The 16,588-nt window shown below is 40.7% G+C and overlaps 1 protein-coding gene across 4 annotated transcripts in view; it reads right to left on the bottom strand.

Annotated features, from left to right (window-relative positions):
* The window catches only part of LOC127396014 (protein arginine N-methyltransferase 8), a 74,614-nt gene that overhangs the window by 23,949 nt on the left and 34,077 nt on the right, over positions 1 to 16,588 (bottom strand). For all 4 annotated transcript variants that reach the window (XM_051643570.1, XM_051643582.1, XM_051643575.1 and 1 more), the window contains 2 exons: positions 11,754 to 11,909; positions 3,631 to 3,694 (listed from right to left, as the gene is read on the bottom strand). In XM_051643570.1, the coding sequence (XP_051499530.1) occupies positions 3,631 to 3,694; positions 11,754 to 11,909 (220 nt within the window). The remainder of the gene's footprint in view (positions 1 to 3,630; positions 3,695 to 11,753; positions 11,910 to 16,588) is intronic.

Genomic DNA, 16,588 nt, shown 5'->3' with positions numbered 1-16,588 from the left:
AAACACCTGACTAAGTTTGTTGTTGGTAAATGTCAGGCTGACCTTTTTCAATATGACTGTCTTCTTGAATGCCTGTAGATGTGACTCGATGGATTTACACTATTTTAAAGCTACTTGCAATAAGTATAATAAACAAAAGTTTTAGTATCAGTATAAAAGAAAAGCAAACAAACCACCCCAAGCCAAAAGCAAATAAAAACTGTATATAAAAAAAGAACCAGAAAAACAAGCCTTACCTGGTTACCTGCATGATCTCATTTTACATGCCCTTTGGAATTTGGAAGATTTCTAGATCATTGATCAAGTAATGCAAAAACACACCTAGAATCCTTTAAACATCTCTCTAGGGTAACAGATAAATGATCTTATCACTCAGATATCAGAGATTTATGGAAGTAGGTTCAAATTTTCATCTGTTTTCAAACATATGCTGGCTCCACAATGAGGAAACTAATGCTTATTTCTTCCACAAATTCTGGAGAGCTGAGTCAACTGAGAAAGTAAGATCTAGCCTGACAGTACACAAACAAGAAAGTTTGTACAAACACAGCTCTCTAATGAAAAATAATTATTCATTCCCTTCTGCTTCATGATTAAATCTCAGAACATACAGGCATTCTCACCATGAATCTTCTGTCTGGTTTAGACTTGCATAACATCCCACAGTTATCTAAAGTGACTGCTGGAAAACATTGTCATCAGGTATTTTGTCACTAAATCAGCTTCAAGGAGATTAAAAAGGTTGCTAGAAGTTTGATGTAGTAGCATACCAGATCCTCAGAGATACTATTACAACACAGCACATTAAATGACTGGCAAAACTGTATACTACTTAGAGGATACTGGGTATGCACTGCAAAAGCAAATTAACAAGCAATCAATAGAATTGATTGATATTAGAACAGATTCTTTGTTTACAGGAAAATTAACTACTGTTCCATATTTAGTTTAGTAGTAACAAACACTAGGATCAGTAATCAGTTTTAGGATCAGTACAAAATTCACCAATCATTCTTGCATTTTAAAAACTATATTTTTATATATAAACGTATTCCAAATCCTTCAGATAAATGATTTTCAGCTTGTGTTTGTCTGCTATTTATATTTTTTGTTGCAGCGAGTAAAGTCTCTTGGTTCTGGATTCTACCTTGACAAAGTAACTGATGTACTTGTGATTCAGGAATAAAGTGAGGAGGGAATATTTTACTTTCCATTACTAATTAATAAAATTACTGTATTACTCTTAATAAATGGCAGTTTTTAGTGATGGCAATTTTTATTTATGAAAGTGATCAACATTCAGTTTGAGGAAGATGAAGGTATTTTAATTTAGCTAGAACTATGTTAGCCATTTAAGAGGGGAAGTGTGTGTTTAGTCATTTTTTAGAACTCAGCCCAGGGAAAATGAAGTTTTGTCTTTCCAAAATACCTGTAGTACTAGTATTAATCTAAACAGGTATGGCCACTTAATTTGTGTAGCAAACTTCTAATCCAGACTGGCTCCCTAAATGCCTGGGAACACACTGGTTCAGACTGGTAACACAAAGTATCAGCTGGTATTAATATCAGGAGACTGGAAAAGAGCAGAGTACTCCTTTCCATTCTTTAAACTCCTTCCCTTCACAGCTAGTAGCTCAATAGTTAATCTGCTGTTACACTGAAGATGCTTCATGTCTATAAACTCCAGTCACAAATTCTCTTTAGTTCTTTCTTCTCCTGAGAACTTTCACTGCCACAATTCTTTTGGATTGAATTTGAGTACTGCTAACAGCTGCTGGAGTGACACACCTGCAGACTTTGAAGCCTTCTGTTTGTACCTAGAACAGACACAGTGTGAGCAGCAGCAGCAGCACAAGTTCTTCCCACCTCACTTCCCTTCATAAGGCACCATGTGGGGACAGATTGTACTGTCCCTAGCTGTACTGTATTTGTTCTGGAAACAGTAAATGTTCTCTTGGTTCAACCCCTTTTGCTGACTCTGCATTTCTCTAAACAATTAGGGTGGAAAAAAAGAAAAAAATTCCATAAGCAACAAGATCCTTTGGCTCAGTACCTGCTTGCATTAAAATAAAAGTGAATGTGGGTCAGCACACAGTGTTTAAGTGTAGATGCTTGTTCAGTTATGTGATTTGTTTACATTGGAAAACAAACTGCAGTTCAGCAGACCACTAAACCAGTCCAGGCAAGTCTCCTGTCAAAGGAGGGGGGGGGATTTCCACTTCTTCCTGAGCAGTTTTTTCAAGTACTTGCTCTTTGGAGAAACAGGAGGAAGCAGCAGAGATAAATACCTTCTGCTACCTCTGGAGCACAGTGGATCCTTCTTGTTTAATCTGACAATGGTCCCTTCACCCACAGTTCCTGTTGCTGGAAATTTAAATGTGAATTGGTTTGTGGTATGCTGTTTGTGTAGCTATTTGATGAAAGGTCATTCTGGGAACATACAGGCTCTGTATAAACATGCAGGATAACCAAACTGAGGTCAAGACCTCATTGTTTTAGTCCTTTATCCGTACTGTGGAGGAGAGTATTTTCTGTTCCTTTTTTTTCTGAACCAAAAGTTGCATAAGCAGGCTGCCCTATTATATCCCACCTCACTGCTATTTGTTTCACACCACACCACTTGACTATGGCTTCTGTACAATAAATTATCCTCCCAAACCACCCTCTGTCAATCAGAATGTGCCAGTGACAGCAATAAAAATCAGAGCAGATCTAAACCAGAACAGAAATCTATTCTTGCTCATGTGCTAGCACAGCACCAGTGCAGATAAAAGTGAAAAGTGGCGGAGAGTGGGGGGCAAATGATACAATCTAGACAGCTATGACCTGTGCTGCTCTGCTACAAAGGCAAGCTGTTCAAAAAGAGCACTTTTAAACACGGACTGTCTCACAGACTCAGTTTAAAAAAAAGCCTGGCTTTTTAGGTTGTTACAGAGAGACGTGTGCAGTGATTTCAAGGAAGGCTGAAGACGAGATATAGGGCTTCTTGCAGATTCATTTTGGTTAAGTTTTCAGTAGATTGGTCTTTTCTGTTTGTTTGTTTCTTTTTGTTGTTGTTTTTTGATTGTTTGTTTTAAATTGAAGTGTTTCCACATCTCTGGAAATTTCAACAGTTTTCTTTTCAAGGAAAAAAAAAGTTTTATGTGATACTGTTATTCTGCAAATTGAACATTTTCATTTGTGTGTTTCAATATGGTTTTAAAAATAATTATTTTTTAAAGTTGGAAGTCAGAAGAAGCTCCTAGTGAAAAATCTGTATTGATATGAAGTACCTTTTGCTTTTTGTGTGTTTGTGTGTGTGGATTCTATTAAAGAGGTAAGATAAAATTCAAATGGCAAAATTAATTTGTAAAGTTCAGCTCTAATATGAAGCCCGTTGCTTTGCTAAATCAAACTACCTGCTGATGACTCCTATTTGCTTCTGTTGTCTGTCAGGCTAGAAGTACATGGAGAAGTTACTATTCCCATGAGGAACTGTTACAGTGCCTAGAATGACATGTTTAGTGTTGTATTTACATAAGCAAATAATGGAAAACTTTACAATTTACATATAAACCACACATTAACTAATCAGAAAAAGTAAAAGTTTTTTTCTCTTTCTCCTGAAGAAAATATTTTTATATGCCTTACTGTTGTCCAAGTGGTTGGCCTTGATAATTTTTTCTGAGTAGTCAGATATACTCGAGCATTCGATCTAGGAAAAAAAGAAAAAAGGAAAAGCAAGAGGAAGAATAATTATGTGTTAGAGATCTCGGCTATATGAATAAAACCAGAATCTACTGAAGGTAGCAAAGACTCTTAAAGAGCATATAACCATTGATACAGAGTAAATCAATGGCTAACCTTTGTTCTCCTGGAGGACTTCAACTTACCAGACATCTGATGGATGAGCAGAGAGGAAACAGTCTAGGAGGTTCCTGGACTATGTGAAAGAGAACTTCCTGACACAGCTGGGGAGGGAGCCAGTTAGGAAAGGCATTCCCTTAAACTTGCTGCTTGCAAACAAAGAAGCACTTGTGGGTGATGTTGGAGGCATAGCAATAATGAAATTACAGAGTTTGCAACTTCTGGAGAAGTAAGGATGGGAGTCAGCAGAACTGCTACTTTGGACTTGTGGAGGGCAAACATAGGCCTGTTTAGAAGACTGGTTGACAGAGTCTCTTGGGAGTCAGTCCTGAAGGGCAAAGGAGCCCAGCAGGGCTGAATATTCTTCAAGAAGGAAATCTTAAAGGTGCAGGAGCAGGCTGTCCCCATGTACTGAACGACAAGCCAGCAGTGAAGAAGACAGAAGTACTCACCAAGCTACTTTCCATTATCAGCAGTCCTGCCTAACTGGGGAGGTCCCAGTTGACTGGAGATTGGTAAATGTGATGCCCATCCACAAGAATGGGCAAAAGGAGGATCCAAAGAGCTACAGACCTGTCAGTCTGATTGTGGTGTGAGGGAAGGTTATGGAGCCATCTGGAATGCCATCATGCAGCACATACAGGACAACAACATAATCAGACCAAGACAGCATGGCTTTATGAAAGGAGGTCCTGCTTGACAAACATAATCTCCTTCTATGACAAGTTGACTCAAGTTTTGGATGAGTGAAAGGCTCTGGACATTGTCTACCTACTAGACTTTGGTAAAGCCTTTGATACAGTTTCCCACAGCATTCTCTTGGAGAAGCTGGCTTCTCATGGCTTTGACAGATATACACTTTGCTGGGTAAAAAGCTTGCTGGCTGGCTGGACCCAAAGAGTTGTGGTGAATGGAGTTTAATCCAGTTTGCAGCTGGTCACGAGTGGTGTTCCCCAGGGCTCAGTGTTGGGGCCAGTTCTCTCTGATATATTTTTCAATGATCTGGATGAGGGGACCACGTGCAACCTCGGTAAGTTTGCAGATGACACCAAGTTGGCCAGGAGTGTTGATCTGTCTGATGGAAGGAGGGTTCTACAGAGGGATGTCTGGAATGACTGGCTGAGGCCAATTGTGTGAGAAAACCAAATGCCAGGTCATGCACTTGGGTCACAAAACCCCCATGTAACTCTACAAACTTGGGCAAGGATGGCTGGAAAGCTCCCCAGTGGAAAAGAACCTGGGGTACTGGTTGATAATCAGTGGAAAATAAACCGGAAGTGTGGCCATGTGGCCAAGAAGGCCAACAGCATCCTGGCTTGTATCAGAAATAGTGTGGCCAGCAGGACTAGGGAAGGGATTGTCCCCCTGTACTCAGCACTGGTGAGGCCACACCTTGAATACTGTGTGCAGTTTTGGGCCCCTCACTACAAGAAGGACATTGAGGTGCTGGAGCAGGACCAAAGAAGGGGAACAAAGCTGGTGAAGGGTCTGGAGCACAAGTCTTACGAGGAGCATCTGCGGGAACTCGGATTGTTTAGCCTGGAGAAAAGCAGGCCCAGGGGAAACCTTAGTGCTCTCTACAACTGCCTGAAAAGAGGTGGGGTTGGTCTCTGCCTCCAACTAACAAGTGACAGGACAAGAGGAAATGGCCCCAAGTTGTGCCAAGGGAGGTTAAGCTTGGATATTAGGAAAAATTTCTTTACTGGAAGGGTTGTCAGGCACTGGAACAGGCTGCCCCCAGAAGTGGTTGACTCACCATCCCTGGAGGTATTTTAAAGTCATGTATATGTGGTGCTTAGGTAGGGACGTGGTTCATTGGTGTACCTGGCAGTGTGCTGGGTTAACAGCTGGACTTCATGATCTTAAAGGTCTTTTCCAAACAAAATCAACCCTGGATTCTAGAAATCAATCCTGTGTGGGCAGGATCACGATCAACAGTATCTTACTATTTAAATTGCAGTCTGTGTTTGAGTTAAACTGGTTGTGAAAAAGTTGTGAATAATGTTAGAATTCAAACTATGCCAATACTGGTCTGTTACAAGAAAGAATTGCTTTCTCTGTGAAAAATCTATCATCTTTGGCAATGCACACCATTGAATACAGACATTTTACACATAAGAAATTGCTGAAATGATTTTATTTATAAAGTAATCCAGATCTGCATGTCTTTTCAAGAGAAAAGACAGATTCCTGTATGCTTTCCAGAACTGAAAATAATACTTGTTAGGATTTACACGTTTAGCACACAGATACCCTACCTGTCAGAAACAACTCACCTTTTAAATAACTCCTGAAAAGCAAAAACATCTGAGCTGGAGGTAAACCTCACATCAGTGAAAAAACTCTAACTAATTCTATCTGAATAAATCTTGTATGATACAAATACAAATGCCAGTCAGCTGCACACAGTTCCAGAACTAACGTAAATGAAGTTTGAAAGAACCATAGAATCAGAGAATGTCAATGGGTGGAAGGGACCTTAAAGATCATCTAGCTCCATGTCCTCTGCATGGGCAGCATGCTAAACCATATTGCTCAAAGCCCCATCCAACCTGACCTAGAACACTTTCAGAGAGGGGGCATCCACAACTTGCCCGGGTAACCTGTGCCAGTGTCTCACCACTCTCACACTAAAGATTTTGTTCCTAATGTCTGACCTAAATCTGCCCTCTTCCAGATTAAAACCATTACCCTTTGTCCTCTTGCTACACACCCTGGTAAAAAGCCCCTCCCCAGCTTTCCTGTAGCCCCTTCAGGTACTGGCAGGCTGCTGTGAGGTCTCCCTGGAGCCTTCTCTTCTCCAGGCTGAACAGCTCCAACTTTCTCAGCTTGTCTTCACAGAAGAGGTGCTCCAGCCCTTGGATCATCTTCATGGCCCTCCTCTGGACTTGCTTCAAGAGCTCTATGTCCTTCCTGTGCTGGGGGCTCCAGAACTGGACACAGTACTCCAGGTGGGATCTCACAAGAACAGAGTAGATCTATTAATCTCTGTACTAAACATGCACGTCTTTTGCTATGAGCAGTTTTGTATTTTTAGTAGGAAAGGAATTACAATGTACCTTCTAGTTCTAGATTTGCACTTACATTTTTAAAAATCTGAGTTCTAGCCTAAAAGCCTATATTTGCAATTGACCTTTGACAACTTTTAGAGGAGTACTGCGTTCCATGAAACTCTCTGTTTCTTTGTGCACTTCTAAAATCTTGTGGGTCAAAGTTGCTGGTACTCACCAAATCAATTCCTAACTTACCTCTTCCAAAACTGACATTTCACTGTCAAAACTACTTTGTATAATCCTTGTCTCTGTAATTCCCCTATGGGAATATAAAATAGGATTAGATTACCTCTAGTTTGATACTCATATGTTCAGGGAATTCCATTTAACCTCTAAAAGCCAAACTGTGCTTGACCTCTGTGATTGTACTCACAGATGGCAGGACAGCAGATGGAAGGGCACACAATTCCCTTATGTTTTTTATATAGCCAATGAAATAGCCAGACATAATAATGTTCATAATATCAATCCCTGTCCTCCTGGGAACATGATTTTTAAATAAAGAATGTGTATGTAAGTGCTTGGTAGTGGCTTTCCAAATTTTCTAAAGAAGAAAATGCAAAGGAATAAAAAGCTCTATTTCATGAATGACTATGGGTTTCCAAAAATCAGCTTCATTCTCAAAGAAGCAAAATAATTAAAAAGCAACATTCAAATGTTCCAGAAAGAAAGATATATTTCAGTAAATAAACTTGCTTTTGGGGTAGCTAAATTTGTTATTTTCTACTATATTCTTTGGTCCAATTTTATTTTGAAAAGCAACTCATTTCAGAAAAGGAAAACACTGAATTCTACAGGTTAAGAAATAGGAATAAAAATCCTATTGTCAGATTTTTCCCCACTTCTTTTTGCAATTCAGTAATCTGCTCAAATCTGTCCAATTTTACAAAGCATTTGGATTTAATGAAAACTGTGTGTTCCAGTAAGGTATGTCTGCACCTCATTTTACAATCATAGAATCATAGAATGGTTTCGGCTGTAAGGGACCATCAAAAATCATCTAGTCCAATGTCCCTGCCGTGAGCAGGGACACCTTTCACTAGATCAGGTTGCTCAAAGCCCTGTCCATCCTGACCTTGAACATTTTCAGTGATGGTGCATCCAGAACTTCTCTGGGCAACCTCTTCCAGTGTTTCATCTCTCTCATTATAAAAAATGTCTTCCTCATATCTAATCTAAATCTACCCTCCTTCAGTTTCAAATCATTGCCCCTTGTCCTAACACTATAGGCCCTGGTAAAAAGTCTCTCTCCACCTTTCTTGCAAGTCCCCTCTATATATTGAAAGGCTGCTATAAGGTCTCCCTAGAGCCTTCTCCAGGCTGAACAACCCCAGCTCTCTCAGCCATTATTCATAGGAGAGACGTTCCAGCCCTCTGATAATTTTTGGTGGCCCTCCTCTGGAACCGCTGTAACAGGTCCATGTCTGTCTAGTTATGTGGACCCTAGAGCTGAATGCAGTACTCCAGGTGGGATCTCACCAAAGTGGAGTAAAGACAGAGTGTCACCTTTCTCAACCTACTGACCAGCCTTCTTATTATACAGCTCAGGATACAATTGGCTTTCTGACCTGTAAGCATGCACTACTGGCTCATATCCAATTTTCTATCCTCCAGTATCCCCGAGTCCTTCTCTGCAGGGCAGCAGTGGATCAACCAGTTAATCACCCAGTCTGTACTTGCTCTGATTCAAGTGAAGGAGTTTGCACTTGGCCTTGTTGAACTTCATGAGGTTCACACTCGTCCACTTCTCCAGCCTTTCAGGGTCTTCCTGGATGGCATCCTTTCCCTCAATTATGTCAACTGCAGCACTCAGCTTTGTGTCATCTGCAAACTTGCTGAGTGTGAACTCAATACCTCTACCTATGTCATTAATGAAGACATTAAACAGTAGTGGTCCCACTATGGACCCTGGAGGGTCCCTTGAGTTTCTTCATCTGCATCTAGTTCTGTGTATGTGTATTCATCTCTACTTTCATTTTACTTCTCAATCTTCAGTTAAATGTTCCAAATATCTCCTCTTTTACTGGGTCTTTTTCTGAAACAGTCACCATATTCCCAGAATTCCTCTTCCCGTGGGCAGTGTCCTCATCACCACCTTTTTAGACAAAACATCTAGTATCTGACTTGTCTTCATTTATGTGTCAGCTTAACTCCTTCTTATCTGCATTGTCTTGTTTGTCTGAAAATACCATACAATTCAGATAGTTCTACTGCAGTGATTGTCCTGATTTTTGTATGATTAAATGCAGGAGATGAACCAAGTTTTCAATGGATAACTGAATTAATTTTTCTGTCCCTCATTCACCCCTCCCAAGCATCAACAGCCACATGCCAGTCCTATCTTTACATGTCTTAGAACAGCTTGCCAGTTAGATGAACATCACTGCATGATCTACTGTTATCCTCTCACAGTGGTTAGGAGTCAGAGCACCTGAAGAAAGAATCAAAACAAAGAGAGCTGGTTCCATTCAGCTTGTAGAAGAGGTCTCCCAATCCAATAGCTACCTTCAACTATCCAAAAAGGGCTTGCAGATAAAACAAAATCAAACTCTTCTCTGAAGTGCTCAGTGACAGGACTAAAGGCGATAATCACATACGGCAAGGAAAATTCCTCCTGGTCAGCAAGGGAAATTCCTGCTGATAGTAGCACTGGAATAAGTGCTGAGAGAGGATTTAGAGTCTCCATCCTTGGAGATTTTCCAAATTGGACTGGATAAGGCCTTGACCAACCTGATACAGCTTTAAATTTCAGTCTGCTTTATGCAGACTTTGAGCTGGTTGGACCAGATACTTCTAGTCTAACTAAACCAAATCTTCTAAACTAAATCTTTCTATGAGTCAATGATTCTATGATTTACACTTCTTGAAGACCTAGAGAAGATTCCAGCAGTTGACTGAGGGAGTGGCAAGCAGTAATTCTAGCAGTGAGTAAGAGGGGATAAGAACCATACAGGGTAGTTGATGAATTTGAACTTGGAGAAGGGAAAGAGTGAAAAAGAGGATAATTATTTCAGTGGCACTGTAGTCAGAAAACCAAAACTCTGCATTTGTCAACAGTTTCCACAGCATGCTATTTAAAAAATTACATCTAACTGTAGATAAGAAACTGGAACATCTCAACCCTATGTAATAACTCATGGCAAATGTTTGCTTTTTAAAAGGAACACTCACAGTTTCTATTTGCACTCTTTGCCAATAGAACCATGAAGTCTTGATTTGACTGTAAGATTGCCACTGCTAGATCTTTGAAATATATCTGCTTTTCCAACACAAATACAGCTCTGCAGCTTGTTGTGTGAAAGAGTTGATGGTGAGGAAGCTCATGTGGCAAGAAGGTTGAAACCCTCAGAGCTTAGCAGAGGTTTCATATCTAAATAAGTTCCTTTGAGAGCGAAGTTTCCTGGATACCACACACTCCCCCAGCTTCAATGCTGAACAATCCATGGGTGAGCTGACACTGGGTGTGCCTCTGAGCTTTGTAACTGCCTGAGGTACAGCCTGAACTGTAAATAAGTCCAAAGCAGAAAAACTAACAAACAAAAAACAAGCAAACAAACAAACAAAAAACCCAAACCAAAACAAAAATCCCAAAACCAAACCTGTGGAAAAGTATTTACTTTTCTTTTAATGGATGAATTTCTGCCAGTGAGCTAGCTCACTGTAAAATCAGACAACCACAAGTGCCAGCGAAAGTGAGGGAGGAAGACCATATGGCCAAGGATATGGGAGACAGGAAGGTGGGAGAATAGTAGCATCATTTTGTATATGCTTATGCTTCTACAACAGTGCAACATCCTTCATAAGACCTGCATTCTTGCATCAGAGAAGGCTACAGGTTTATTATCCCTGAGGCTTTGAGGTAAAAAATTGTGTACTTGGTTTTACCAGAAATGCATTCTAACTGACAATTCTGTATATTAAGTCTCATGTTTAAACTCGGAAAATTTTACTAGTACCTTCTGATTTCAGCTATCTGTACTTATAAGCTCTGGTCTAATATTCAGTTGAGCCACTCAGAATTAATAATGGATTTTGAAAATATAAGCCTGAGAACTGAGCAGTAGTCTTTGCATTTCGTGTATCATTAACAGTAATAAATATGCACAGTTTAAATACTCAGTGAAAACAGTGTCTTCAAATACACAGATGTAGACAACTAAGTTTTAGTATATAATTTTGCCCAAGAGTACACAGAGAAAGCAGAATCTAGTTCCTCTTTTCTATGTTGTGTTGTGTCTGCAGGGCAAACAAGTCAAAAGCAAAAAGAAACTTAATTTGTCATTTTAGAGACAGCCCAAAAACCTCTGAATATTCTTAGGAAGCAAATCTATGCTTTAATGACATCTTTGCAGAGAAGTGCACATTCACGCTCCTAAAGTTTAACATATTTAAGGTAATAATTTCCTTCTGCCTCTGAAAAGTGTTATTGTTGGCACAGAAGACATGCACATGGTTTCTTGCATGATTTGCTGAGAAGCAATGTAAAAGGAAAAGTGTATTACAGAAATTTGTTACCAAGACTACAAAGATGCAGAACTTAAAACTTAAAAAAGCAAGATTGTTCCTTTGACCCTGCTGTCCTTTTAACATTTTTTTGCAGCCAAGAATAAATGTGGACATGTACCAGATCACCAAAGATTCCACACAAGAAAAGATCTTTCTGTTTGGAAAAGGCACAAAACTACAAGTCAGAACACAACAGAACTCCACTGAAGTCACTGTAAATCAAGCCATATAAGAGCTTGGAGAGAATAATTTCAAGCCAAGACAAGTAAGAAAACATAAATCACCAAGCCAAATCCTCAAGCAAAATGCACAATCAAACTTAAAATAGGAGAAAAAAAATCTTCTTACCCCATATACCTTTTTGGCTCCTGCCTTTGCAGCAAACATGGAGAGGATTCCTGTGCCGCTTCCAACATCAAGGACTATCTTATCTTTAAAAACATGTTTATTGTGATACATGGAATTTCTATAAGTTAATGTGCGTACTTCATCCTTCAACATTTCCTGTAATGAAAAAAAAAAATCACTTGTATTATTATTTAAAGTGCTTGTATGCATTCAACACTGCGGCTGAATGCATTTCCTTTTTATAATTTAAGCATTATTAACACATAACCTGATTTTTCAAATTCTTTGTGGTACACACATAAGAGTAACTATAAAATCCTAGATATTTAAAATTGAATTACCAAGAAGAAGTTTTATGTTCTTTGTACAATTTTATACCTCAAAATATTACTTCACTGTTCAAATTGACAACTAGAATATAATATAACCACAGCACTACGTTGGGTGTAGATAGAAGCCATACAGAAATCCAAGCTTTCTAAATCATGCACAACCTAGAGCCACAACAGTGGAGGGACTGTCTGAAGTTCCTCTTTGAACACTAAATAAATAAATCCATAGACTATTATAAGACAGCAGTCTTCATGGGCTTGCCCAAAGTGATGTAGAAAGTCCATAGCAGAGGTTAGAGATACTGTGTTGTATGGTGTCTCTTACTGCTCTTGTGTTCACTCATTTATATGACCAGTTTCTGAAAGATATTAATGTATAATCTAGACCACTGTTCCAGTATTTAAAGTTGTGATTGTTAGGTGCTGATTTTTGCTTCACTGATAGCAGCAGTACATGCATTTCATTCTATTGACACCTTGCTCTCAAGAGCATATGTATCAGTCACTATGTCAATAAAGAGCACTGAAGTGAAGATCCAAATGCCATTTTAAAGAGAAGCGTAGGCCACACATTTGAATTTTCTAAAAATATTTCTGTTAGGTATAGAAGGCTGAACTTTTGCTTATACTACATCCATAATTTCATATTTTAAGCAAGAAAGCAAATTAAGTTTTTGTATTTCAGCAAGAAAAGAATGAATTCACTGCCCAGCATTCTGAAGAACTAGTGCACTGGATTTATACATGTATCAGTTGCTCACTTACCTGTCTTGGCAGGAGACTGTATGCACTCAATAACAGTAGATTAATAAAAGGCTATTTTTATCATCATAATGCATGGTTTGATATCAGCCAAAGAAAGAGGCAGAGGAACAGTCCAACAACACTGGAAATGTGATGGAGCACACTGCCATGGAAACTCTTACCAAACACTAAGGACAAGAAGGTCACTGGGAATGTTAACATGGATTTGGAGATGGCTGGCCACCTGATAGCATTCTGTGGTGAAATAATGTGCTCTATAAATGAGGGAAGACGAGTGGGTGCTTGTTTATCTTTTTTTAACAAGATTTCAACACTGTTTCCCATAACATCCTCATTGAAAAAGTGATTAAATATGAATCACAAGAATGGACATCAAAGTGAACTGAAAACTGGACTGAACTGCTGCTCTCAAAATGTTGGGATCAACAGCGCAATTCTGGAGGCCATTCACTAGTAGTTTCTACACAGGAGCAATACTGGTGCCTATACTATTGATTGAATGGGACAGAGTGCAGTCTCAGCAAGTTTACAGTTGATAACAAACTGAGAGCGTGGTTGATTCACCAGATGGTCGTGCTGCAAATCAGAGGGATCTCAACAAAGTGAAGAAAGGACAGGAATCTCAAGAAAGTAAGAAAAAGGAAAATGTAAAGTCCTGCATGTAAGCAGGAATAGCCTCATGCACTAGGATGCAGAGTTTGCCAAAAATGACCTTGGAACCTGGTGGACAGCAGTTTGTACATGAGACAGTAGTATGCCCTTGCAGTAAAAAAAACATCAAGGGAGGAGGATCAACACTGGTGAGACTACATCTGGGGTCCTGAGTCCAGCTCTGAGTTCCCCAGGACGAGAGATGTTGGAGCAGATCTAGTGAAGGCCCATGAAGATTATGAAGACATTGGATCATCTGACATGTGAGGAGAGATTGAGAGAGCTAGGACTGTTCAGCCTGAAGAGAAGGCTCTTTTGCCCCATTGATATGGGGATCCTATCAATGTATGTAAGTATCTGTTCAGTGGGGGAGGAAAGAAGGCAGAGACAGACTCTTCTCAGTGATAACCAGTTAAAGAACAAGGGGCACAAATGACATGAACAGTTTTTTTCAGAGTCTCATCCAATCATGTTTTAAGTATGTTCAAGGATGGAAGCTCCATAGCCATCATTTTACCAACCTCCCACTAAATAATATTTTTTTCCAATTAAGGTTGTGCTACATATACCAGCTCCTTCAGCCCTGGTGGAGACAGCCCATGTCCCATTAACTTAATGTATGTCTGATTTGTTTAAGTGATCCTTCTCTGTTGAGGGTATGCCTTCTTCACTCCAGACTTTGTCACTCATCTTAGGGACTTGGGATTCCTTAAGGCAAGTATTACCAGTAAAACCAGAACTGAATAAGTAATTTTTTAATGTCCTTTGTCACCAGATACCTTGCCTCACTCAGCGACAGTTGCACCTTTTTTCCCAGTTTTCATTTTGCTCTTAATACATCTAGAGAAGCTCTACCTTGTTACTCTTTCCATCCCCTGTCAGATTCATGTCCAGATGCATCTTAGCTTTCCTAACCCGTCCCTGAAATTACTTCTGGGTCACCTGACTTTTCTTCTACCTTTGAATTTTGTCAGGAGCTTCTTTTTCATCCATGGAGGCCTTCTGCTGTGGCTGGTTGCATGTCAGAATGGATTGTTCTTGAAGGAGGTGAAGCTTGAAAATCAGCCGGGTTTCCTGGACCCTTCTTTCCTCCAGGACCATCTCCCATGAGAGTTTTCCAGGTCCCTGAAAAGGATGAGCACTGCTCTCCTGAAACCCAGGGTTGTCAACAAGATAAACAGCATGGACTCAGAGAGCATCTATGCTCTTAAGATCCTGAATTTCACCTTCTTATGGTCACTGCAGCCAAGCCTGTCCTGACTATCACATCCACAGCTGGTTCTTTCCTGTTAGTAATTTCATGGCTTGTGCCTAACACAACAACACAAAACCAGCCATGGGGCCCTCACTCAACCCCCTTGCCCCCACCCACACACATGCTCTGGGATGGGGAGGACAAAGCCCAACCAGAAGCTCATGGGCCAAGACAAAGGACATGGAGGGTTCTTCACCGATTAAGGTCCTGGCCAAAACAGACTCAACTTGGGGAAAAATAATAATTAATTTCACACAGACAACACACAGAGCGGGGCTTGCATGTGTTACCCCACCCCTCCCTTCTTCCCGGGCCCAAATCCCTTTGTTCCCAGTTTCTCTCCCTCCTTCCCCCCAGCGGCACAGGGGGACAGGGGATGGGGTTTAGAGTCACTTCACAGGCTGGTGGTTCCTGCTGCTCCTTCCTCCTCAGGAAGAAGGATTCCTTACAGTCCTGCCCTGCTTCCCCACAGGGTCCCTCCCATGGCAGAGAGTCCTCCACCGACCTCTCCTTCATGAGTCCTTCCCAAGAGGTACAGTCCTCCAGGAGCAGACTGCTCCAGCACAGGCTTTGCACAGAGTCATGGACTGCTTCAGGAACAGTCACATCCATGGCTGCAGATCCAAGTCCATGGGCTTCAGGTCCACATTCTCCCATCCTGGTGCCTTCAGGGAATGTTCCACCATGCTCCTCCTCCATGAGTGCAAGGGGACAGCCTGCCATCATCTGCTCGGGCACCTCCTTCCCCTTCTTCCTCACCAACCTCGGGATCTTCACCCCAGCACTACTCTCACCCCTCCAGCTCAGCTCTTCTGTTTGCTCTCTGCTCAGGTCTTATATCAGTTCTTTCATATGTTAATCACAGAGGCGCATGTATTGTCTCTACTCCTTCAGACCTTGACCACCTGAGCTGGGAGGGAGGCTTTTTTAATAGCTTCTTACAGGAGACAACCCTGGAGCTCCTTCCTCACTACCAAAAACCCAGGCAGAATAGAACAAGTAAGTATCAGGACCACAAGAACACCACACACACACATACCCCCCCATTGATTCAGGTCATTTGTGCTAGGAATTTATGTTCTGGTTTGCTTATGTCTTGGTCTGCTGCCTTTCAGCAGATGTTTGGGTGATTAAAGTCTCCCATGAACCAGAAATTGGACACTTGTCCCTTGCAGACATAAGACTTCTTTCAGATCTCTGAAGAAGACTTCATCCACTTCTTCCTGATTAGATGGTCTGTAGCAAACACCCACAACAGTGTCAACTGTGTTGGTCTACCATTTAATCCTGATAAATAAGATCTCAGCTGAAATATCATCTGTCCCATAGTGGACAGGATTCCATGCATTAAGCTGCTCTGTTTCCCTTCTCACCTTCCCAGTCTATCCCTCCTAAAGACACTGTATCCAGCTACTGTGGCATTCCAGTTGTGTGAACAATCTCACAGCAGCTTTTTGATCCCTGTGAGAGTGTAACCAGGCAACTGCACTCTGATCTATAATTCCTCATGTTCATTTCCCAGGCTGCATGTATAAATGTACAGGCACATCACAGAGGCTCTTTTCATGTTGAATTTCTGAAAATGGTATGAGACCTTCCTCCATAATGCCGTCTCTTAGTACTTTTTTGTGTGTGTGCTTACACTTGGAGTGGGCCCCTTCTTCTTTGTTTTGTTGATTGACTATGAAATCTTGTCCACAATACTCTGCATCTTTGGATTACCAGCTCAGTCCATGACTTTCCCATGTGATTGTGGTTCATCATCTCCTTTCTCTGTCATTCTTAGCTTAAAGATCTCCTCGCCAGGTTGGCCATTCTGTTGGCAAAGATAC

This window comes from Apus apus, chromosome 1, assembly GCF_020740795.1.
Source record: "Apus apus isolate bApuApu2 chromosome 1, bApuApu2.pri.cur, whole genome shotgun sequence".
Taxonomy (NCBI): domain Eukaryota; kingdom Metazoa; phylum Chordata; class Aves; order Apodiformes; family Apodidae; genus Apus; species Apus apus.
Note: the sequence above shows the minus strand (reverse complement) of the source record. Positions and strands in the feature narration are given on the sequence as shown.